This window comes from Hypanus sabinus, chromosome 8 (genome assembly GCF_030144855.1).
Source record: "Hypanus sabinus isolate sHypSab1 chromosome 8, sHypSab1.hap1, whole genome shotgun sequence".
Classification (NCBI taxonomy): domain Eukaryota; kingdom Metazoa; phylum Chordata; class Chondrichthyes; order Myliobatiformes; family Dasyatidae; genus Hypanus; species Hypanus sabinus.
The window spans coordinates 41,296,533-41,323,347 of NC_082713.1; the positions used below are offsets into that span (position 1 = coordinate 41,296,533).

Sequence of the window (26,815 nt, forward strand, 5' to 3'; positions counted from 1 at the left end):
CCCCTCTCTGCTCTTCGACAAGCTCGCTCGGGGAGAGGGAGGAGAGGTGATGGGGAGAGAAAGAGTGAGAATGGGGCAGGGAAGAGAGGGGACGGGGGTACTGTTGAAGGCAAGAAATAATAATGTGATCTTTGCGTTTCCTGTTGATTCGGGTACCTCGGCCCTGCGTGGAAACAGGCGCAGTATTTTCTTATTGGCAGGTAAATGTATAAAAATCGTAACTATTATCTGGACAGGGTGGTTGGCAGTTTGAACGGGTCTCTGCTTCATTTTCTGAAGACCAGATAACGGTGATAAGGTATTAACGTGAATAAGAACTCTGTTTTAAGTCTCATCGGCACCCAGGTAGTAGTTCGCCAAATTACAAACCGTAGTCGCCAGGCTATGAAATAAAAATTTTAAAAAGTTTCACATACATCAGAATTTGACTGACTAAGGCCATTTCAACAACTAAATACTGGTTGTCTGAGATTGCTGGCTGTACTTCACAGGTCAGGTGACATCTGCCGGGTGAGTACCAGTTAAGGTAAAATCCCCTCAGAAATATTTTTCTGGTCATGGTAGTCCTATTTATGAGAGCTAATTAAATTTTGTGGGGCTGGGTTGAGTATCCAGGCCGAGGTCCTCAGATTGTTTATCTCAGCAGAAGCTTCGATTCTTGGCTTAGCCTGTGTGCCAGCTACCAGGAGCTTTTCAATGCTGTGAAGAGTTTTCAGATTGTATTTCATAGAGCTGCCGGAGTTGTGCATGATTGGGCTCAAAGATCTCACGGATTTCAAGACTTTTTGATATGGGCAATGTCTTGAGTGCCTGACTTTAAATTAAAAATCTGATGTGAAACATCTTTCAAGCTGACCTTCCTAATTGTGGGTATCTAATAATGAACAGGTTAACATCCCTTCTGCAGGTGTTAGGTTTAGTGATTATTATTTTCTTGGCTCTGAATATAGACAATACTCAGAGCACAGAAGGAGAAAGCCAGGGGTAAAGAGAGGGAAATTAGTACTGGAGTACATTATTCTTCAAACCACACCAAGGTCAAATATTAAATTAAGTAGAACTGAGTATTATACCAGCTTTCTGAGCAGGATGTTTTCACATCTTTGTTGTGAAGTTTGCTATGAATGAGGTATGATCCTATTTTAAGCAACTAACATAATTGAGAAATCCCTTTGTCCTTGGTTATTTCTTGACAGAGACCGAGCAATCCTTGATATTTCCTACTCTGTATGAATAGGAGATCTGCACTGAGAACTAGTAATTGGAATCCTCCCTCAAGACTAAGGATCTCCTGACTTAGCATATCTCGTAGTGAAGATTAATGGCACATTTGTACAATATTAAGCTTCAATGCAGTAGTTGATTAAAAGAATGGATTTTCAGTAATGACGTTGTTCACTGGCTTCTGGGCTGCGAAGACTGAAGAACAACATTGCAGGGAGGACAGATTTAGTATTAGGGTCCAAGGATAGATGTTCTGTCATTTTGCCAGTTGATTTTTTGTAGATCATACCTTGTGGTGAATGAGCTCAAGCAACACTTATTGAATGAATTGAATAGGTGTAATTTGCATATAATCCATTGAAAGAGTGAGTTAGCAATCTTATTTCCATCTTTGTGGATCTAGAATTGGCTTGCCCACAGAAGGCAAAGGGTGGTTGTAGATGGTTCCTATTCAGCATGGAGGAAGGTGACCAGTGGTGTTCCCCAGAGATCTGATCTGGGACACCTCCTCGTTGTGATTTTTTTAATACATAAATGACCCCGATGAAGAAGTAGAAGGGTGGGGTTAGTAAGTTTGCTGATGACACAAGAATTGGGAGTGTTGTGGATTGTTTGGAGGATCCGCTGAGGGTACAGTGGGACATCGATAGGATGCAGAACTGGGCTGAGGAGTGGCAGATGGAGTTCAACCCAGATAAATGTGAACTGGTTCATCTTGGTAGGTCAAATTTAAAGACAGAATATAACATTAATGGTAAGACTCTTGGCAGTGTGGAGGATCAGCGACATCTTGGAGTCCATGTTCATAGGACACTCAAAGCTGCTGCGTTGTTAAGAAGGTTGTTAAGACAGTGTTGCTAAGAAGGTGTTTGGTGTGTTGGCCTTCATCAACTGTGGGATTGAGTTCAAGAGCCGTGAGGTAATGTTAAAGCTATATAAGACCTTAGTTAGACCCCATCTGGAGTACTGTGTTCAGTTCTGGTCACCTCACTACAGGAAGGATATGGATTCTGTAGAGAAGAGTGCAGAGGAGATTTGCAAGGATATTGCCTGGATTGGGGAGCATGCCTTATGAGAATAGGTTGAGTGAACTCGTCCTTTTCTCCTTGGAGTGACAGAGGATGAGAGATGATCTGATAGAGGTGTATAAGATGATGAGAAGCAATGTTTGTGTGGATAGCCAGAGGCTTTTTCCCAGGGCTGAAATGGCTAACATGAGGGGGCATAGTTTTAAGGTGCTTGGAAGTAGGTACAAGGGGGATGTCAGAGTTAAGTTTTTCCACAGAGAGTGGTGGGTGCATGGAATGCACTGCAGCAAGGGTGGTAGTGGTGGGTACAATAAGGTCTTTTCAGAGACTCTTAGAAAGGGTACATGGAGCTTAGGAAAATAGAGGGCTATGCAGTAGGGAAATTCCAAGCAACTTCTTGGGTAGGTTACATGGTTGGCACAACATTGTGGGCCGAAAGGACTGTAATGTGCTGTAGATTTCTTTGTTCTATGTTTTCTTGTTTTTTTTTTGTCAAGAAAGGGTTATTATATTTAGAGGTATAAACTCCTCTTGGGCTTCCAGCAGGTACAGGTATCAATTTTAATCAACGTTTCGATGACAAATTCTGCCATCCCTAATGAAGATAGTTGAGTTTGTCATTGAAACATCGGTTAAAATCGATACCTCTACCTGGCTGGAAGCCTCAGAAGAGTTTATTCATCATGTATGCTGGGAAAGCACTAGATCTATTTTCATATTTTGAGGTGTTTTACACTTTCCCCAAATTCCTCTGTATTCACAGCAACAATCAGGGTCTGATTTAGGAGGCTGTTTTGTTCTTAAAAGCTCTCTGGGGCCACTTATGCTGTTAATGTGCAAAATGAGTTCATAATCTGAGTCTTGTTCATGGCCTCTTTCTTAGCTGTTATCCTGGCTACTAACATTTAGCAGAGTGAAAGCTTGTGAGAGATTGCTGTCTCTCTCCTTCTGGCGCTGGTCTGTTTTTTCACTATTCACTGAGGGATAAAGTTTGTCAATATTTTGACGTTGAAAGGACTCTCTTAGTATTATATCCCTCATGAATTCAGTAGACATCTTTTACCAGCCTTGCTATGATGCTGGGACCTGATATCGCCTATTGATCTGTCTTCCAACAGAAGAGAATAGTCAATTCTAAAGCTAAGTAGGTATTGAGAGAAAAATAAAATGAGTGGAAGGAGAAAAAGTATTAAAATATTTAAAAAATTAAAATAGACACGACAAAAGAATATTGATGACAAGTATTGTTGTTTATTATTTGGCTATTGTCGAGAACTTTGAGTTGTATTTATTTGTCTGTTATCTAATATTCATGCAAAGCACTTTTGGTACTTATAGAGCTGCAGTATTTTCTTTTTATGAATTTTAGGAATATATCCAGTTGGAAATTTTGTTGCCCTAATTCTGGCTACCTTACATTAAGTAGTTTTCATGGTGAGTTGTATGATAGCAAAAAGATTAGGAAAAGACTAATCTGAAGAATACAGAAACAGGAGCCTTCCCAAGTGCAATGCTTAATCCCAGTGGCCTGCTGTTATGGAAAGCTGGGATTTTTACAGACCACATATGTAGCTAACAATCTTGTGGTGTCCTCAGCTGCCTCTAACAACTCTTGATAAGAGTTTGCATCCTTTTAAATCTTACATAAACATCTGGAGCTTCCTTTCCCATGACATCTGTTTCTTGAATGTGTGACTTGAACTGAGGGAGGCAGGAAAATGGTTTCAACTCCTATTTTTACAACAGTAAATGAAATGTCTTAAATATAGGTGGCCATTGTTCACTAGTAACCAACTAATGTAAGCCTGTTCCTGCTCAGGTTCACTGGCTGAATTCATTGTTTTGTTGTTTGTTTGCTCACTTGCCTTTCTCTCTCAAGGATGATTGTATTCGCGGTAATGGGAAGGTCACTGGACATCAGCTTCCCTTAGTACCTGAGTCACTCTTCAGATTTGAGGTTGGGCAATGAGGACTAGATTTACTCACCTAAACCATATTTCTAATCCTTTTTGTATTACTTAACTTTATTATTAATATATCACTGACAGGGAAAAATGACACTGCGATATCAACAGACATTTATCAGAATGGAGAATCAGGTTTTTTTTTATCACTGACATGTTAGGAAATTTGTTGTTTTGCGGCAGCAGTACAGTGAAATTCATAAAAATTACTCTGTTACAAGAAGAAACATAAATATGTAATGCAAAAAGAGAACAAAAGTGAGGGGAGTGTCCATGGTCTGTTCAGAAATCTGATTTCAGAGTTGAAGAAGCTGTTGCTACATTGTTAAATGTGTGCCGTCAGGCTCCCTAATGGGTAGCAGTGAGAAGAGGGCATCTTGGCAGGTGAGGAACTTTAATAATAGATTCCACCTTTTTAAGGCATCATGTTTTGACGATGTCATTGATGCACATCAATAGGCAGCAAAGCTGAGCCCCAATGAGCCTCTGATCCAACATCCATCCACTTTACAGCAATGAGTCCGAGCAGTTTCTTAGTCTGTGTAGCCGAGAGCTGCTTCTGCAGGCCCATTTGTTATCTGAGCTGTGAGTGCTAGTGATAGTATGAGTTTGTGGGTTTCAGTAATGAAGTTCCAGTTTCCAGAGAGTATAAAGTCATGCCATATTCTGTTCCATTATTATTCCTTTCTTATTTGAAGAAATTCAGAGCAACTACAGCATGCATCACCGCTATTAACCAATCCACAGTGCAGAGAGGTCAGATGTCTTAAGTTACCAAAGCTGCTTTAAAGGGCCCCAGTTTTGGAATAGTCTTTTGGTTGCAGTGGTGCACATTTTTGCCAAGGTACAGAGAGCGATAGAGGCCTCCAAGGTGACAATTCAAGTGTGGTCTCCATGGTTTTTGTACAGCTTAATTTATAGGTTTAAAGATTATTTTGTAACCAAGCAGAATTTCATTCTGCATCAGTATTCTAAGTCATTGTACTGTTTAAATTATAATGCTATCCGCTGGGCTGGTCACAGTTCACTCAGTTGAGCAAGCTGTTTGTTGTCACGTAGTGATAAAGGTAACTGCATAAACACTGCCATCAAACCTCAATATCAGATTTATTATCACTGTCTTGTATGACATGAAGTTTGCCCTTTTGTGGCAGCAGTACAGTGCAAAGATATAAAATTACTATAAATTACAAAATAAGTAAATAGTGCAAAAAAAAGAATAATGAAATGGTGTTCATGGATTCATGAACCATTCTGAAATCTGGTAGCAGAGGGGAAGAAGTTGTTCCTGCATCACTGAGTGTAGGATTCAGGCTCCTGTACCTCACCCCAAATATAGTCACGAGAAAAAGGCAGGTCCTGGATGGGGAGGATCCCTAATGATGGATGCCGTCCTCTTGAGGTACCACCTCTTGAAGATGGCTTTGGTGGAAAGGATTGTGCCTGGGTCTACAGCCCTGTACAGCCTCTTGTGGTCCTGTGGATTGGGGATGCTCCATACTATACTGTGATGCATCCATTTAGAATGCTTTCTACCGGACACAGATGGGACCCTGCAGCAGATAGTGAGGTCAGCTGAGAAGATCATCGGGGTCTCTCTTCCTGCCATTACAGACATTTACACCACATGCTGCATCTGCAAAGCTAGCAGCATTATGAAAGACCCCACGCACCCCTCGTACAAACTCTTCCCTGTCGTGCCATCTGGCAAAAGGCACCGAAGCATTCGGGCTCTCACGACCAGACTGTGTAACAGTTTCTTCCCCAAAGCCATCAGACTCCTCAATACCCAGAGCCTAGACTGACAACAACCTACTGCCCTCTACTGTGCCTATTGTCTTTATTGTACTGCCTGCACTGTTTGGTGCACTTTATGCAACCCTGTGTAGGTCTGTAGTCTAGTGTAGTTTTTGTATTGTTTTACGTAGTTTCAGTGTAGTAGTTGTTTCATGTAGCACCATGGTCCTGAAAAACGTTGTCTCATTTTTACTGTGTACTCTACCAGCAGTGATGGTCGAAATGACAATAAGAAGTGACGACTTGAAGTTTGCAAGAGTCTTTGGCAATGTACCAAATCTCCTCAAACAGCTAATGAAGTAGAACTGCTGGTGTACCTTCTTTATTATCCTTTTCTGTAAGAATCTTAATTAAACAACCGGTTGTAGTGCTGAAGGATTGCTTCTGGTGCCTGAATCACCATGAGCAAACTCTCCATTACTCTTCTGTGAAAGTCCCTTTGGTGGCTGTGTTCTTCACTTTTCCAAAAGACCTAATTGTGGGAAACATCACGGTGAAAAATGCCCCAGTTCTGCCACTCAGTGTACGAGCAGCAAAGTAAAGAGATGATGGACCATTTGTAACAGCTTAGAAAAATCATCCACTAATTTGTGACCAGAATTCCCAAACTGAAGGCTGAAGATTTGGGAATTATTCCTGAACTGACTCCAAGATTTTTGATCCATATTGAAATAAAGCGTATATTTGTTTCAGAGACTGCATTAAAAAAAAAGATACTGTTAAAGTTAGCAGAGATGAGATGATCCAAAATGTAGTGGCGGCTTTGATACTGTCAACCCTCTTATGGTGCCTCTTAAGCTGGTGCAGTGATGGTGGATATATACATTACATATTTTTATTGCTAGTGTGAAGCAAGAAGTACATTTCCTTTTGCATTTGTAGAGGCCTCATCCCTGGGCAGTTATTGGAAATTGTAACCGTTTACATCATTAATTGCCTGGCAACAGTTAAGTGTGCTTGTGCACTGAGAAAGGGAAAGGAATTGGATAAATGACTGCTTTCTTAGCTGGATGAGGTAAGCTGTTAGTTTTTCCAAATTCCACATGCAATACTGTGAATCTCCTTTCCACTGAATCCTTGCCAAGAGAAACCGAGGTTTCCTTTAATGAAATGCCATCCAGTTGATGCCATTTATTTATATGAGCTGTGTCCTCAGTAGTATGAATGCTTAACTAGTGTGAAAATATTCTATTTTGAGCTCTCAATTCTGTGTATCTGGTTACCTATCTCTTTGGAAATGTCCTGCGGTTGGAAGACATTACACGATGACTTCCTTACTCCTCCATCTAGTGAGTCATACAGCTCTGAAACAGGCCATTCGGCCCACCCTGTCCATGCCAACCATCATTCCCATATGATCCAGCAGTGTAACTTAGTTGGTTACAGAGTAGAAGTGTTATTGGTAATATTATTAGTGGGGAGTGTGGCATGGGAAGTATTTACTAGAATTGTATTAGTTAGATGAATTGGATATGACAATAGTCCCAGCGTTAAGTACCATGCGCAAATGATGATCATATTAAAGTAATGCTTTTAGTATGTCAATAAGACATTGGAGCAGAGTTAGGCTATTCGTCTCATAGAGTCTGCTTTGCCATTCCATCATGGCTGATTTATTCTTCCTCTCAACTCCATTTTCCTGCTTTCTCCCTGTAACCCTTAACGCCATGACTAATCAAGAGCCTATCACGTGCTACTGTAAATACACTCAATGACTTGGCCTCCACGGCTGACCATGGCAATGAATTCCACGGATTCACCACCCTCTAGTTAAAGAAATTCCTCATTATCATGTTCTCAGTGGATGTCCCTTTATTCTGAGGCTGTGCCCTCTGGTCCGAGACTCGTCTACGACAGGAAACATCCTCTCCACCTCCACTCTATCCAGGCCTTTTCAATATAAGGATGTTTGGTAAGGTGTCTTGCCAGAACAGTTTGGTTTTAATACTACAGGACTAGATTGTGCCCTTTGAGATAAATCCATTACCTACCCCAATCAGTCCTTCAGAATGGTGGCAGACTCTTAAAGACAAGAAGTTAGTACTGCTCCTGTGCTCCTTTATTTATTCTATCACCTCTGAATCTGCTAATATATGCCTCCATTTTATAAAAACTGCATCTTCTTTTCTCTACTCCTTTATTGTTTTTTTAAATCTTGTTGTCAGAGCCCTTCCTAAAACTGTGCTGTGACTCTGGGTACTGGTTTTCATTGTGGTAAGATCCTAATCCCTCTGCCGTCACACTTCTTGCCTCTGTAGTTTCCATTGTGTAGTGGTCCGCTTGCTGAAGAAAAAATCCCGTTCCCAGTTCCATGCACCTTGGGGGAAGTGAACATTGTGGTTGTCCCTCAAAGATTGCACATTCTGGGACAGTATTTGAGATTATGCTCGTGATGGACCAATGTCTTGGAATTGCATCAGTCACCTCCAGTTAGGAGGAGAAGCTTAGAAAATATAAAAAAAATCCCAAAAATCTTTAATCGCATAGTATTGCCTAGCTGTTGGCTTTTGTGGTAAATCTTTGTGTAGATTGTGGTAACTCCACCTGTGCTCTTTAAAACGCTACTGTGCATTCTGCCTGTATGGATGAATCTATCTACATTGCATTGTGCACACACTAGTACAGGCATGGGCAAACTACGGCCCGGGGGGCCATATGCCATAAGCTTTTTAATCCGGCCCGCAGAACTTAATGAAATTATATTAATAAACCTTGTTAACGTTTTTTTCCCCACAATTCTGGCGTTTTCCCAATAGATGATGCACTCTATATACATTGACCTTTGTTGAGGTGCAGCGTATTACTCCACATTTGCGCTTTACTCTTTGTTCGGCTCGACCTATTTGTGTGAACAGGCGTTCAGCGTCATGAACATCAACAAAGCCACCACAGATCCAAGTTAACTGACCAACACATCAGATCCATCCTGAGAATTGCCACAACAAAACTAAATCCAGACTTTGATGCACTGGCTAAAAAGGGAGACCAACAACACTGTTCCCACTGAAATTAAAAATAATTTTCTTCGTTGTGTTATGTAAAAAAATGCATTTGAAAATATTTTTTTCAATAAGCCTTACATGTTACATGTCATTTCTGTTAAGTGATGGACATGAGTAGTGCGCAGGTGCGCGTACGTTCTCAAAATAAAAAATGCGCTCCAGATCAAATAACGAGCTCCGCATACTGGCGCGCTGTCACTGTTCTGTCCTTGTGCTGGTCGTTGTGGAGTTTTGGCACAGGGGACAATTGAATAAGAAGGAGCAGGACAAGTAGACCTGCATCTCCTACCGTTTTTGAAATAAAGACAGGCAGGAGGAGAGTGATGATGATAATATCTTGAAGGATAACAGAATTTTCAGTGCTTTAAAATAATAATTGTTACTATTAAAAAAAGCTGCAGTTTATTCATTTAATTTTCAGTGTTTTAAAAGTCATTTCAATAAATAGCTAAATACCATGGGACTTCAAAGACAGATATTTTGTTGTAATGCATTTGTTCATTTTCAATTGAAATTAAAGCACATGTTTTCTACATATCCCATGATATTTTATTTTCTCTTATGAGGTGTATTACCAAAACACTCCATCCATCTGCTCCTGCTCCGGACCCCCTGTCAAATTTTAGAACCCTTTGTGGCCCACAAGTCAAAAAGTTTGCCCACCTCTGCACTAGTATCTCCACACCTAACTATATTTTGTGCATGCAAGCAAAAATCAGTTGGTCAAATATCTCTGATGTTCACAATACTGACAACCCAGACCAACCTATATATGTTCTTCAGAGTGGTCTGGAATCTTGGTTTTCAACAACGACACTAAGACAGGAAGAGTCCAATTCCTCTGTAGTAAAATTGTTTGTGTTGGGACAATTGAAGAGCTAATAGGGAATTTGCAACCAGTGTACAATCTGACACAGTAGCAAAAGGAGGTGAGAAGAGAAACCATGAGGTTTTGGCTTTAAAACAGTATAAGGTTCCATAAGACAGGCATTAGACAGGAAAAGTGTTCGAAATTGCTCGTCCCGAGAAAGGAGTGAAAATATTGTGTGTTTTTAAGGGCACGATGAAGAATATTAACAGCACCTCTTTCACCTCAGACGGTTGAGGAAGTTTGGTATGAGCCCCCAAATCCTAAGAACTTTCTACATGGGCACAATTGAGAGCATCCTGACTGGCTGCATCACTGCCTGGTATGGGAACTGTACCTCCCTTAATTGCAGGATTCTGCACAGAGTGGTGTGGACAGCCCACCACATCTGTAGTTGTGAACTTCCCATGATTCAGGACATTTATTCAGCAGTGATACTTCCAAGATGGCGGCGCGACGCAGTTTGCAGCAGCCTCTCCAGAGTTGATATCTGTTATTTGTTAAGCGGGGTGCCGTGCACAATCCTAATCTGATGAAAAACGGACGTGGGAGCACGGAGGAACATCTGGAAATCTCCAGGGTAAGGCCTTCTTCGAAGCTGCTGCTGTTGTGATGTCCGGATCTCTGCTGAGAAGAACAGGCCCCCAGTCCTCGGGGTCATGTTGCTAGTGACGGGGGCGTTGTAGTGCGCTTGGCAGAGGATGGTGCTCGGAGAGGCTGTGCCAGAGGGGATGGTCAGAGACTCGGAGGTTCGATGGACTCAGAGTCAGCTGGGGTTGGGCCGCTTGCATTGTGTGCTGCGTCTGCGAAGCTGAGTCCGGCGGTGCCTTGAAGTCCATAGCAGGGGTATTCCCTTCTGCCACCTGCGTGGGATGACGAGTCCATCAGGACCCTGAGGACTTGTGGAAACTGTGTGGTGGTTTCTTTTCAACTTATAGTCTTTTAACATCTTTGGACTATTTTTACTGTGCCCATGGTCTTTTTTTTTTAACAATTATGGTAATGTCTGCACTGTTGTAACTATATGTTAACTGTAACTGTGGTTTTGTGTAGGTCTTGTAACTTTAATTTTTGGTTTGTTGGGTGGTAGAGTTGGTCTCCTGACTTGGTGTGTCTGGGTAGTCTTGTTTTGTCTGGTGGATTTGGAGCTCCTTTCCGGGGAACGCGATAAGATGGTAGCGCGACATTAATATGCAGCAGCCTCTTTGGACGCTGGATTTGGGGATTGACAAACGTTATGTGGATTTTCTGGTGTAGTCTGTTTTATCTTGTGCTTTTGTGATATCATTCTGGAGGAACGTTGTCTCATTTTTTAACTGCATTATATTTGTGGTTTCGAAATTACAATAAACTGAAATTCAATTCATTTTACAAGGACAGGTGTGTAAAAGGGGCCCATAGGATCATTGGGGACCAAGCCATCCCAATCACAATCTATTCCATCTGCTACCATCTGGGAAGTGGTACTGCAGCATAAAAGCCAGGACCAACGGGCTCTGGGACAGCTTCTTCCACCAGGCCATCAGACTGACAAACTTGTGCTGTTTTGAGTGTACTCTATATTACATCGGCAGTTTTAGTTATTATAAATTACTGTGATTGCACATTGATGGAGATGTACCATAAGAATTTTTACTCATATACGTGAAGGATGTAAGAAATAAAGTTAATTCAATTCAGTTCACTGAGGAATGCCGAACGACAGAGAGCAAATGAAAGACAAGCTAAATATAGGGGAAGGGGAGTGTGAATAAAGGAAAATTTGAGTATTCTGATGAAAATAGACAAAGGCGGTGGGAGAACTTGTGTGGAGCTAAGGGTGAGCTAAGCCAATTGATCTGATCTGTGCAGCACTCTCCTTGTATCTCTCTGTAAGTGAAAAACTTTGCTTATTTTGTTCTTCGGTTTTGATACTGTAAAGTGAAATGTTGTTGTTCCAAGAATGAATTTACTGAACTCTTTATTACAGAGCAGGAAGCTAAGGATGCATGTGATTGGCTGCGGGCAGCAGGATTTCCTCAGTATGCACAGCTCTACGAAGGTGGGTGTGCTCTTAATTCCTTATTTATTTGTTTGATTTGGTTTCTGAACGGGAGAGGACCAATGGGAAACTGTGGTCCTAAGACTGAGAGAAATTTGTTTTAATTTACCAAGTATAAACTTGCATGAGGACAATGGTGCACCTGTTATCCCAGGATGTTTGATATTGTTCTCCAAATAACAGTCTGTGTGTCTCTTACTTTCCTTTCTGTTGCCCTTCGCTTATTTGTCCCAGATAATATTTCTGAAATGTAACATAATAGTTCCAGGCCACAAGGGTGGTAATGGTCCCAGGCAGCCCTCCACTACCTTCCCATGTGCAATTACGACATAACAACCTTGTCAGTAAAGCCCAAGTCCATTCAGCGAATGAGTTCCTGAAGCAACTAGTTAATTTGCCCATACAAATCCTAACTCAGAATTTCCATCTTGCCTCCTCATTTTGTCAGCCAGTTGATTCATGTATGATTCGAAATTTCAGATGGAAAATGCACAGAAATCCCAGACAGATGAAAAAGTTTTGTTGTTCTTCTGTTGAAATTGGAGGGCTTTTTGGGGATTTTTTTTGTGTGGTAGCCTTGAAGCTTACGAAAGACCAGTGGTGAATCTGAGTTCAGACGTCTCACAGACGACTTAAGTCCTTCAAGAAGTTGTGAAAGGCAAGGTTACTTCCCCCAAATCAATTTTAATGTTATTAATAGACAATTATTACTCAAGACACTTACTCTTGATAATTTATTCAATAATTTAAAGTTGAATGTGGTTTAGACTACCGCTTTTGCATTTGTCTTTTTGTTTGCCAATTTCTCAAACGTGGGCACATAGTTGACTTATTGCAACCTATTATATCTCCCCAGTATCCATTATAACATGAAAGCTTGATTGATGTTACGGGCATATCCTGAACACTAAACACTTTGCGTTGAATTCTGCAACCACCTTTAGTCAATGTGGTATTTTCTAAAGGTTATTCTGCTACTCAGGGTGCAGACCTACATACATGCTCATCTTCGAGCACCTGGACAAGGCCTCCTGGACCATGCCTCCAAGAGGTCAGCAGAGCCACTGTTAGTAAATCTTGCAGTCCACATTGTCTTGGGGAGAGTTACCTCATTTGCAGCCAGAATTCACCTGCCTTCAAAAAGATAAAGGCAGAAGTGAAGGTAAGCTGGGGCCAAGCTAGATTGGTAGATTACTTAGAAAAGACTTCCTGCTTCATCTGCTGCATTAAGATTCCAGCAGTAATGCATTGTGACATAAAGATCCCTGAAAGGCACAGTGTGCCTTCTCCAATTTTTTTAGATCTTATAAACCAGAACTAAGTAAGTTCACAAATAGTTAACTTCTACGACTACGTTTGCTTTCAATATTTATTATCTATTATAATGGAGCTTCCTGTTTTAAAATTCTATTCAAGCTTTTCTGTGAAGACTTTATATATTTAATTAAAGCAAACATTTGAAGTGCAATAAAAGTTTGACAGTAACTTTAAATGACCCTGGGAGGGTCAGCAGGGAACAATTACTGGAAGTAAAGCATGCTGGGAAATGATCTTTAGCAAATCTCCTCTCTGCTAATCAACCTTCACCCTCCGGCTAACAGCTTGCCCCTCAATGAGAGCACATGTTGTTGCTCCCTTTGGGAAAATTACTTTCATCCCAGAAAAAAATCCCAGTTATTGCTGCCTGACTTTGTTGAGTGGGGCTTGTTAAATCTCTGTTGAACTGGGTTGGGGGCAGCAGGAGGGAACTGGAAGCTCAGAAATGAAGTTGTGCTTATATTGGCCTTTTGGTTTTCCTCAGACGTTGTTATTCACTGCCGGACTAAGCAACCTTCATTATCTTGAGATCTGCTCTGGTATGACTGCTCAGTGTTCATGCTGCTCCCTCACTTCATCAACGCATGCTGAGACACCAACTGCACTAGACAGTCTCTTTCATCTGCACTGCACTAAACGAGACTGGTCCTGTTTAAATGATTTCTGTGACATTAATGGAGTTACAATTCCTTTACTTACTGCATTTACTACTCTAGATTTTTGATGACAGTTGTATAACCAACTGATCCCATGAGAATCCAGCTTAAGCACTTTAAGTATAGTACAGTTCTCTCTCTAAATAATTGACTCAGCACATGGTAGGGGAGAGCGGAGTTTTCCATGCACTTTTTTACAATTGTGTACCATGCTAACATTCACTGAAGTTCACTCCCTGACTTAGAATCATAGAGAACCTACAGCACAATACAGGCCATTCAGCCCACAGAGTTGTGCCAAACATATCCTTACCTTAGAAATTACCAAGGGTTCATCTATAGCCCTAGATTTTTCTGAGCTCCAAGACCCCATTGTATCAGCCTGCAGCACCGTTGCTGGTAGCCCATTCCACACACCCACCACTCTCTGCGCAAAAAACTTACCCCTGACATCTCCTCTGTACCCACTTCTGGGCACCTTAAAACTGTGCCCTCTCGTGCCAGCCATTCCAGCCGTGGGAAAAAGCCTCTAACTTTGCCCTTCATCTGATACAAATGCATCCAGGTATACAACACACTTTTTGCAGAAGGGAATCTTTAAAACACTGATCATAATTGATGTATTTAGAAAACTGTCATCTTTGTTGATGCTTTGATGTGAAAAATGGTCACTTCTTCATCTGTGAAGATTTGAAAATTGAACCTCAGTGTGTTTCAGCACCTGAAGAAGGGAGAAATTGTTGGTAAAGTTGATGGATCATGCAGAATCTGATGACTGCAAGGAAAAATATTTGGGCCTTCCTTCAGGGAGTTACCTTCTGAAAGATTGTTGAAATCCTGATATGATTGAATAAATTTCAATCGTAGCTGGATCAGGCAAGTTTAATTTTTTGCAACTAAGCAGAGGGAGTAAGTCAGGCACAAGTTGATGAATGATTTTCTCCTTTGCTTTTCAGACTCCCAGTTTCCCATTGACATCACAGCGGTCAAGAAGGATCACATCTTTCTTGACGAGGATTCTTTGAAATCTGTGTGCAGGTAACTATTGTGAACCTTTTTAATTGTGGCTACTCCTTTTTTTTCCTCTAAAGGTTTCTGGCTCGAAATTCCACAGAATAGTACCACGTTATTATTATATACGTTATACCACGTATATGCCATAATCTTTTATATGAAATTTCTTTGCTGAATTTAATTGACAGCACTTGTGGGATTTGGAAGATTGTCGTCTGGCACTCCGCACAAATGACATACTTAAGTACAGAACCTCCTGGTACAGAGTGCGTGGTTGATGCCTCTGTTGTTATCTCCTTGTACCAATGCAAGAATTGGATGCAATTCAGAAGGTGCAGGATAGATACATCCCAAAGAAGAAGTAGTATTCTAAAGGCAGGATGACGCAACCATTACTGACAAGAGAAGTAAGAACCACCATAAGAGACAAAGAGAGGGCATACGATTGAGCAAAACTTAGTGGGAAGTGAAGGGACTGTGAAGCTTTTAAAAACCACCAGAAGGCAACTAAAAGGCATGAAGAATGAAAAGGTGGAATATGAAAGTATATGAAGCTAGTCAATAATATTAAAGAGGATACCAAAAGATTCTTCAGATACACAAAGTGTAAAAGAGAGATGAGAGTAGATATCGGACCGCAGGAAAATGATGCTGGAGGGCTAGTAATCTGTTGATGTTGTGTACTCAGATTTTCAGAAGGCCTTTGACAAGATGTCACACATAAGAATGCATAACAAGCTAAGAGACCATGGATAAAGCAGTGGCTGATTGGCAGAAGGCAAAGAATGGGAATAAAGGGAGGCTTTTCTGGTTGGCTGCCAGTGGTGTTTAGGGGTCTGTGTTGCAATTGATTCTTTTTACACTATGTGTCAGTGATTTGAATGACAGAATTTGATGGCTTTGTGGCTAAGTTTGCAGATGATACAAAGACAAGTGGAGGGGCAGAGGGTATTGAGGAATCAGAGAAGCTATGGAAGGACATAGACAGTTTTGGAGAATGGGTAAAGAAGTGGCAAATGGAATACAGTATCAGAAAGTGTATGGTAATGCATTCTGGTCGAAGACTGTCTTCTAAGTGGAGGAGAAAATTCAGAAATCTGAGGGGTAAAGGGACTTGGTAGTCCATGTGCAGGATTCCCTAAAGGTTAACTTATAGGTTGAGTCTGGTGCACAAGGTAAATCCAATGTCAGCATTCATTTTGAGCAGACTAAAATATAAAATCAAATATGTAATATTGAGGCTTTATAAGGCATTGATGAGACCTCATTTGGAGTATTGTGAGCAGTTTTGGGCCCCTTATCGAAGAAAGGATATGCTGATATTGGAGAAGGTTCAAAGTAGGTTCAGAAAATAACTCTGGGATTGAAAGGCTTATCGTAAGAGAAACTTTTGATGGCTCTGGATCTGTACACATTGGAATTCAGAAGAATGAAGGGGGATCTCATTGAAATCTGTGGAATGTTGAAAGACCTCGATAGAGTGGATGTGGAGAAGATGTTTCCTATGGTGGGAGAGTCTGAGACTAGAGGAGACAGCCTCAATAAAGGGGCGTCCATTTAGAATGATGAGGAAGAATTTCATTAGCCATAGAGTGGTGAATCTGTGAAATTCATTGCTACAGGTGGCTGTGGAGGCCAAGTCATTGGGTAGATTTAAGGCAGAGGTTGATGCGTTCTTGATTAGCTAGAGTATGAGAAGTTATGGGGGAAGGCAGGAGATTTGTGCTGAGAGGAAAATAGATCAGCCATGATGAAATGGCAGAGTAGCTATGATGGGCCAAATGGCTTAATTCTGCCCCTATATCTTATGGCATTATGGTCTTCAATCAACAGTTGAAGTTTCAGGATGAGACCCTTTGAAGGGTCTCAGTCTGAAACTTAACCTGTTTGTTCATTTCCATAGAAGCTGCCTAACTTGCTGAGTTCCTCCAGCATTTTTTGTGTGCTGTTCTGGATTTCCAGCATCTGCAGTATCTCTTCTGTTTATGGTCAAGTCCATACATTATGAGTAATGCACCACTGAGCACATCTACACAGAGCGTTGTCACAGGAAAGCAACGTCCATCATCAGGGACCTCCACCACCTAGACCATGCTCTCTTTCCATTTCATTTTTAAAATCTTTTTTATTGATTATTATTGAAGATCAACAGAAATATATATTAAGGTAATCAAATCAATATATCATAATGTACAATGAAGAATTAAATTAGCAAATAACTGATTAACAAAGCCATTGGATGTCCTTGTGTCTTTGTCAACCTAATGCTCTTGTTTACTTGCTTAACATGGATCACTTAATGCCATTTCTCTGGTGTAGATTTTGACCAGTGCAATGGAGGTACTGAAGTTACATGCCATGAATTATTGGTGGGTTAGATATTTTTTCTTCCTCTTCTGATTTATCTGGAGGAGGAAAAGAGGAAGAGATATTGGAACAGGTGGTTGAGGAGTGTAATTTACATGTGACTTTCAATGAATGTGGTGAGTTTGAGGTGGCTTCACGTTAGAATTTGCTGACAGACAATGTGAGTGTCATGGGATCAGTTCAAAATATAATAAGGAATTTGCAACTGCAGCTGCTCCCACACTTCCTCATCTCTCTGCTGTGCCTGGTCACCTTCCTCAGTATCAGCAAAGCTTCCTTCTCTCAGAGAGAATGAAAGTTGAGGTTTGCTGGTGCCAAAGTTTGCCTTCTGCTTCATTGAGTTTCACAAGAAGTGGGAATGACCTTTCATTAGCCCAAACTATCACTCTGAATGAGTGCTCCAAGCAGTTAAGCTTCCAAGTGAGACCTTCAGTGGGACGACTCAACATAAGACTAAAATAAAGACCCTTTTGGCATTGTTAGTAAGCACTTAAAAAGAATGCAAGGGAAAGTCATAGATTTTCAGATATACAGTGCATATAAAAAGTGTTCCCCCTCCCTTGAAAGCTTTTGTACTTAATTGTTTTACAACATTGGATTATCATGGATTTGATTTATTTTTTGACACTGATCAACTGAAAATACTCTTCAACGTCAAAGTGAAAACTGATCTCTACAAAGTGATCTAAAGTAATTACAAATATAAAGCACAAAATAATTGATTGCTTAAGCATTCACCCCCTTCAAGTCAGTATTTAGTAGATGCACCTTTGCCAGCAATTACTGTCTTGAGTCGGTGTGATAGATCTTTATCAATTTTGCACATCTGGTCACAGCAGTTCTTCCCCATTCTTCTATACAAAACTGCTTACGCATGGGGATCGTAAGTGAACAGCCCTTTTCAAGTCCAGCCACAAATTCTCAATTGGATTGAGATCTGGACTCTGACTTGACCACTCCAGGACATTAACTTGGTTTTTTTTTTAAAGCTATTCCTTTGTATCTTTGGCTTAATGCTTGGGGTTGCTGTCTTGCTGGAAAACAAATCTTCTCCCAAGTCGCAATTCCCTTGCAGACTGCATTAGGTTTTCCTCCAGGATTTCCCTTTATTTTGCTACATTCATTTTACCCTGTACCTTCACAAGCCTTCCAGGGCCTGCTGCAGTGAAGTGTCCCCACAGCATGATGCTTCACAGTAGGGATGAAATGTTTTCGATATGCCAGACATATTATTTAGCCTGATGGCCAACAAGCGCAATTTTGGTTTCTTCAGAACCTTCTTCCAGCTAACTTCAGTGTCTCCCACATGCCTTCTGGCAAACTCTAGCTGAGATTCCATGTGAGCTTTTTTTCCAACTGTGACTTCCTCTTTGCCACTCTCCCATAAAGTTGCGACTGGTGAAGCACCCAGGCAACAATTGTTGTATATGTAGTCTCTCCTATCTCAGCCACTGAAGCTTGTAACTCCTCCAGAGTTGTCCTAGGTCTGTTGGAGGCCTCGCTCACTCGTCCCCTTCTTGCACAGTCACTCAGTTTTTGAGGACGGCCAGCTGTAGGAAGATTTACAGCTGTGCCATATTCTTTCCATTTCTTGATAATTGACAACTGTAGTCCAAGGGATATTTAATGACTTGGAAATTTTCTTGTATCCATCTGTTGACTTGAGCTTTTCAATAATCTTTTCGTGGAGTTGCTTGGAGTGTTCTTTCATCTTCATGATGTAGCTTTTGCCAGGATACTGACTCACCAGGAGTTGGACCTTCCAGATGCAGGTGTATTTTTACTACAATCAATTGAAACACCTTGACTGCGCACAGGTCTCCAAAAATAGATTGCCTTTTAATTTAATTATGTGACTTCTAAAACCAGTGATGATTTGGTGTGTCACATTAAAAGGGATAAATACATATACAATCAATTATTTTGTGTTTTATGTTTGTGATTAATTGAGATCACAGGTGTAGAGATCTGTTTTCACTTTGACATGAAAAAGTGTTGTTTTTCTGTTGGTCAGTGTCAAAAAAGCCAAATTAAATCCACCGTGACTCAATGTTGTAAAACAATAAAACATGAAAACTCCCAAAGAGTGCAGGGGGAAAAGTTTATATAGGCACCATAATTATCCAGGAGTATAATTGGAAAGTGTGACTAATGCATGCATAATAATATCATGATCCTGTTCCTTGCACTGAGTTGCCTTGTGTGGTAAGTTTGCCTGCCTTGACCACTTCTTGTACTTCTGCTAAATTGGTTTGCACGTAGGTTGTTTTAGCTACATGCCAAATTGGCTTCTTCCCTTTATCTCACTCATTGCAGAAGGACTTTTGCTATATTCTTTAGAGAGCCTGAGGTGTCTGGGGCTTCTCTGAAAATGCAACTATTCTCAAGTATATTGAATGAAACTAGTTCCACAAATGATTTCAAGTACTCCAGATCCAAGGCAATTACTATCAGTAATTGTTATTGGAGAGCAGTTGTGCATTGGGACCAAGGTAGCAAGTGGTTATTGGTGATGGGTACCCAAATGATTTACTTTCCTGGTGTCAATGACATCTGCTGTGTGGTCGGTCTTTGGCAGGAGAAGAAAATTACTGCAGCACTACTATGGCGGGTGAATATTTTTCAAGTGTTCAGTGCCAAATATTCATGTTCAGCTAATGGGTCAGTACCCAGAGCTAATCCTGTGAGCTTGTACTTAGCCAATCAAGAGGGGCTTCTCTAACTCCACATTAAAACATATAATCACATCGTTGGTTCTTGATTTTCCTTCATTCATAAGGCACTTGCTTCAAACCAGAGTCTCAGACCTCTGACTGAAGCAAGAATGTAATGGTGTTCGGAGTGATTTTAGTCAGAATTCGGGTGGGATAATGAATTTATTATTATTATTCATAAAGCAGTCAATAATTTAGTGAAATGTAAGTCAGACTGTCTCACTTGTGATCCCTGAACCTTTGTCTCTAAATTACTGCCTGACGTGCTGACTGTATCCCAGCACGTACTGTAAACTCGCCGATGACACCACTGTTGGTAGAATCGCCGAGGAGGTGCACAGGAATTAGATCAACCTGGGTGGTGCGGCAATAGCAACCTTGCACTCAATGTCAGCGAGACCAAGGAATTTAGTGCAGACTTCAGGAAGGGGAATTTGGATGAACCCACATCCATCTTCACTGAAGGGTCAGCAGTGGAAACGGTGAGCAGCTTCAAGTCCCTGGGCATCAACATCTCAGAAGATCTATCTGAAGACCCACACTCAGTGTATTAGGAATGGCTTCTTCCCCACTACTGTCTGCTTTTTGAACAGTCCTTGAACACTGCCTCACTATTCTCCTCGAACTATTTATTTAGTTTACAATAATAATAACTTTATTTATAGAACACTTTTCATACAATGTTCAAAATACTTTGCAATGGGAAAAAATACAAACATGAAAAAAAAAGACAAAAAGATGTTAGTTAAAAGCAAGATTAAATAAATAGATTTTGAGGTGGTGGTTAAAAGCATCAATGGAGCCTGCTCCTTCTAGTTTTAGGTATTGAATTTAAGTTTAGGAGCTGACCATTGTTTATATTTTTGAGGTCGGTGCAAGAAGACCTGAGATTATAAAAAAAATGTTTTGGTGATGTCCTAGACCATTAAGAGCTTTAAAAACAAGTAAGAGAGCTTGAAAATCATTTTTAAAAAATATAGGAGGGCAACATATAGCAGCTAGTATGGGAGTGATGTGTTCCCACATCCTCATTTTTTTGTAGCCTATTGTATATTTTGGCTTTCACTCTACTGTTGCCACAAAACAGCCAATTTTATGACGTGTCTCAGTGGTAATAAACCTGATTCGGTTAGTGATTCTTTTTACTTCAGTTTCTCAGGATCTGCAGTTGTTTTTGTGTTGTCTTTGTGCAGCTGCTCTTTGTTAGTGCTAAGATTTCAATATTCATATGTGTCTGTGCATCTCATTGACCACGTCTCCAGTTTTAATCGGATAATTTGCAGTTTTTGTTATTATGGTCTATTTCTATGTACTTCTGTATCAGGAGACTAGTTCAGTTTTTTAATCTTGATCTAAGCAAAGTCTACTTCTTCCTTTATGCTGTGGCTTTGTCACGAGGCACCTCTCCTCTGCAGTCAGCAAATAATTCACATCACTTATTTTGAAATCTGATGTCTGTTAATTTGCAGTGGTATTATGTTCTGAGGTTTATTTATGATTAATATTCCTGTATCATCTGTTTACCAATAGGGAATGGTCTCAGCCAAATGAAAATGGCCAAAAGTCAGCAGCACCTGTGCACAATGCTCAAGGCGATATCTATTCCTCGATCATCATCTCTCAGCCTAGTCTGCATGCTGTAAATTAACTTTGACTGGCTTAGCAGGGCACTTATGCGTGTCCTTCAGATCATGGTATGAGCATGTCTCTGCACTGATAAGCATCTCACTTTTATTAACTGGTTACTGGGTGCTGCTGCCTTGCCCACAGACTTGGCTGAGGTGCATCATGTGCAGGAGCACTTGCTTTAGGTCTGTGTTTCAAAGAGCTGAGTTATTTATCAGTGCAATGAGGAGCGTCCGAAAATGCCAAAGGTCCCTGAGGCAGTTGTGTGTTTTCAGCCGTTACTTCCCCATTGCAAAACTCACATAGATCATTAGGTTGTGAGCTTGGCAAAATTTAACCATGAGCCACATGAATATTAAGAAGATAGAGGGATAAGGACATCATGTAGGTAGGAGGGATTCATTTTGATTTTTTATTGAGTTTTTGTCATGGGCTGAAGGGCCTGTTCCTGTGCTGTGTTGTTCTATGTTCTGTTTCAAATGGGTGAGACATTTTGTGTAGTATATACTCAAATTTCTGATACATTTTATTTATGCGGTGTTTCTAAAATGTCAATCCACGTGCTATTGTTTCTGGAGGCACTAAATTCCACTCCAGGAGTGCTTCATCCATTAAGGACTTCATAAGGGCTTCCTCAGTCAATCAGGTGCTGGTGGAAGTACCTAATGAGTGAGACACCATCTATAGATATCATATTCACTTCTAATCGAGGGCGTGTTAGTCCCATATGTCCAGGGATCTGATGAGTGTTTGAATCAGGAAGTACCACTTTGTATCAAAACCAATTTTTCTCGCGTTCATAATCAGCTAACGGGCTCGCCAACCATTGTGAGCTCTTGAACCTTTGGGATTCTTCACAATTTTTGAGTGCTGCATTGCTGGGCTTCGCTTTGTGCAAAAGGAGGTGCTGAAGAATGTAATCACCACCTTCTTCCCCTTCTCCCCCCATTATCAAAAGTATGGCTGACAAGACAAACTAAAATGGCAGAAAATAAATATTCAATTATCCATTTGAGTGGGTTAGCTCATTAAAGTTGGTTATTTGAAAAATCGGGATCAGAAATAATCTGCAGGAGGCCAAAGGGATAAAGATAGAAACTGGAAGAGAAAGGGGCATGAGTAAAATTTATGTTCCTTTTCTGAGAGCACAGAGTATTCAGGAAGTTAATACTTGAATTTCTCTCCTTTTCCTTAGAAAATAGGTCTTTCACCATGGATTATGTTTTGAAAATAAATCCACCAAATTCATGCAATTCTCACGAAAGTGTATTCAGATGACTAGTGGGTGCTGATGACCAAAGGGTGATGTGGAGCAGAAAAATACAAATTTTGATCTTTGATCTGTGCTGGGTTATCTTATCTTCATTAAGATAATTATAAGAGCAGAATTGGACTTTGCCCTCTTAGGCTTTTATTTCTGATTATTGTTCAATGAGCCCTGATTGAAAATGGATACAAAATAATAATAAAGGCTTCTTTTGGTGTCCCTTGAGAGTAAACTTCTTGCTATACCACAGCAAAGTCAAAGCAAGAGGGAATAATGTAAAGTAGGGGATGTCTTGCTGACTCCTGTGGCTCTGTGACATTCTATCCTCACTGTGCAAACGAGTCCCAATTTATAGAGAATTAGCAGGTGGGGTCTTGAGTGCCTCTGAAGTCATTGCTGTAAAGCAGTTTATGATGAGGTATCCTTCATTTACCTTGACTTTATCTTTTTTTTCACAGACGGCTGGTAATTCTGAATAAATATACCTTTATAAAGTCTGATACCAACACTACCAGGAAATTGGTAAGTTAACATGAATGACTGCACTGATTCACTGCTCTATTTTCTGATTATCTAAGTGTTCAAAATCTAAAACTGATAATTTTAAAATTCTTTTAGAAACTTTCTATATATTAAACATTGCTGAATTTGTCAAAATCACAGTTATGGAAACAGAATCTATATGAAGTTGTTGAGTCCAGAGCAACATTTGGAATTGAATTATCAGACTACCAATAACTATTCATCTCTGTAGGCAGTGTATCATAATGGGGATCACCATCATACCTTTTGAATCTTGACAAAGAATTGAGACCCTTTTGGGTCCTAAACAACATTGAGATCCTGTTCCACCCTTTCCAGTATTACACCTGTGTAGGAAATGATATATTTCCCATCCCATTCTCAATTTGTTTTACCAATGCAGCTACTCCCTGTTGACATTCAAGATTTTAAAGAAATGGTCTCCCATTACTTGTCTATGCCAGGATGGATTAGTATCTCTGTGCCTGGATTTTGTATATGTACAACCACAATGTTGTAATGGTGAAGTTGGCAATCCTTGAAAAATTAAGCACAGTCACGATCTTTTCCACCACAGCAGAATGGCAAGCCCTGTGGTTAATTTTGTAGTCTTAATTCTGTCTGCCCTCAGCGTGGTACATGGCTAAGACCCTTCAGCTTTGGCTGCCAGTACATAAATAGAGAACACAGATGAGAGAAGTTCAGAGGGATCTAAGTGTTCTGGTATATGGATGAAAAAAGTTAGTAGGCAGGTCCAGCTAGTAAGCAGGAGGGCAAATGGCATGTTCTCTGTTACCTTAAGGAGGTTAGAATTTAAGAATAGGGAGGTTTTTCTATATCTGTACAGGGTACTGTTGAGACCACAGCTGAATGCTCAGTGTTGCTTTGGTCCCATTGAACATAGAGCAGTTCTGCACAAGATCAGGTCCTTCAGCTAACAATGTTATGCTGAACCGGTTACATTAGTAATCGAATGGCTAACTAAACTAATCTCTACTGCCCTCACAATGTCTATATCCTTCCATTTTCATCACGTTCGTGTGTCTGATAACATCTCTTATCAGTCTCTAGTGCTCCTGACTCTACCACAGCCTCTGGAAGTGCATTTCAGGCACCCACCAATCTCTGTATAATTTTAAAAAATTTGCCCCTCACATCTCCTTTGAAATTATCCCCTCTCCTGGTAAACCACTTCTGCACCCTCTCCAGGGCCTCAATATCGTCCCTATAATAGGATGACCTGAACTGTATGTAGTACTCCAGATATGGCCCAACTAGCGTTTTATAGAGCTGCAACATGCAGTAACTTCCTGACTTTTGAAATCAATAAAGACAAGCACAGCATATACCACCTTAACCATCCTATCAACTTGTGTAGCCACTCCGAGAAAGCTGTGAACTTTGACCCCTAGAACTCTTTGCTCATCAACACAAGCATCTTGCCCATGTCAGTGCACCGTCTCTCTGTTTCTGTCCCATTACCTAAAAACGTAACAGTCTAAAGAAACCTGAGCAGGCTGGTTCCTGGGATGAGAGGGTTGCCCTATCAAAATAGATGAGAAGTTTGGATTTCTTTTTCTTAAAGTTTAGGTGAATGGTGGGGGGGGGGGGCGGGGTGGAGTAGGAAATGATTACTCTGGATGGATAGATAGATATTTTACTGATCCCAAAGGAAATTACTGTGTCATAATAACATTACAAGCGCATAGATATACAAATATTTGAAGAGAAGTAAGAAATAATAAAAAAAAGTTGTCTCAAACAGTCTAACAGGAGAGGGGGGGGGGGGGTCATCACTTCTCCAGCTATAGGTTGACTCATTATAGAGCCTAATGGCCAAGGGTAAGAATGACCTCATGTAGTGCTCTTTGGAGCAGCACAGTTGTCTTGGTCTGTTATTAAAAGTGCCCCTCTGTTCAGTCAGTGTGGCATGCAGAGGGTAAGAAACATTGTCCAGAATTGCCACAATTTTCCGTAAGGTCCTTTGTTCTACCACAGCCTCCAGCAAGTCCAGTTTGATTCCTGTGACAGAGGCAGCCTTTCTAATCAGTTTATTGAGCCTGTTGGCATCACCCGTGTTGATGCCATTGCCCCAGCATGCCACAGTTTAGAAGACTGAACTGGCAACAACAGACTGGTAGAATGTGTGAAGGAGATGCCAGCATATTCCTCAGGAAGTGAAGACGACTCTGCCACTTAATGTGCAGATCCTCTGTGTTGGTGCTCCACTCAAGTCTGTCATTCAGCTGCACCCCCAGGTACTTGTAGGTCCTCACCACATCCATGTCCTCACCATCAATAGTAGCAGGGGGCAGTGTGGGCTTAGTCTTCTTAAGGTCCATCACCATCTCAATATTATTGTAATATTATCCTCTTCTTCTGCTGTCCATCGATTTCAATGTCGATTAAGGCCCAGGCAAGGTTGTATGGAAGACCGGCAGTTGCCATGCTGCAAGTTTCCCCTCTCCACGCCACCAATGTTGTCCAAGGGAAGGGCACTAGACCGATTCAGCTTGGCACTGGTGTTGTCACAGAGCAATGTGTGGTTGAGTGTCTAACTTAAGGACACAATGTGCTGCCTCAGCTGAGGCTCGAACTAGTGACCTTCCGATCACTAGACCAATGCCTTAACCACTTGGCCACGTGCCAACATTGTAATATTATAGTGTTATTTCAAACATATAAGTTTGACATGGTGGAGATTTTCCACTGGTGGGAGAGTCATGAACAAGGGTCATAAGTACAAAATAAGGGTCCGGTCATTTAAAATGGAGGTGCAGAAAAATTTCTTCTTACAGAAGTCAGTGAATCTGTGGAATTCTCTGACCCTGAGCATTGTGACGCCAGAGAATTAGATGTACTTAAAACAGAGATAAATGTTTGAAAGATCATCAAATTGAGGATTACATGGATTTGCCGCAGAAGAAGAATTGAGACAAGTATCGATCAATCATGATCACATTGAGTGATGAGGCAGGCCTGAGGGTCCAAGTGCTTTCTATTTTCTTGTGTATCTAAAGGTATGGTTCAGCACTGCTGTGGTCTAGTGTTGCTAGACAGTTGGTTAAGGAACCAGAAACTATAAATGGGTGGCAAGATTGCCTCATTGGAAAAGTCATGCTTCTTGAGTGCAAGGCTTCTCTTCTTAGTCATAGAGCAGTGGTATAGTCAGGAGGAGGGGGAGGGGATCTCCAGTAATCTGGTATAGGAAGTTATTTTGACCAAGAGTTGAATGACTTCATCTCCTTTTACGATGACTATGGTAATTTTCCATACTTGGCTTATATAAACCATGTCGCAAAAGCGGTTGGGATGGGGGATAGTGGGGTTGGTAGCAAGCTGCTGAATAAAGCCTTCAGGGTCTGTCAAAGCATTTAAGAGTCTGATTGGTTAAGTATGCCAGTAAAG

The 26,815-nt window shown here is 40.8% G+C and overlaps 1 protein-coding gene across 1 annotated transcript in view; it reads left to right on the plus strand.

The window, feature by feature from the left end:
- Positions 1–26,815, plus strand: part of stard8 (StAR-related lipid transfer (START) domain containing 8) — an 89,377-nt gene that overhangs the window by 32,545 nt on the left and 30,017 nt on the right. Inside the window, exons 2-4 of the mRNA XM_059977028.1 lie at positions 11,853–11,924; positions 14,854–14,935; positions 23,344–23,407. Of these exons, the coding sequence (XP_059833011.1) occupies positions 11,853–11,924; positions 14,854–14,935; positions 23,344–23,407 (218 nt within the window). The remainder of the gene's footprint in view (positions 1–11,852; positions 11,925–14,853; positions 14,936–23,343; positions 23,408–26,815) is intronic.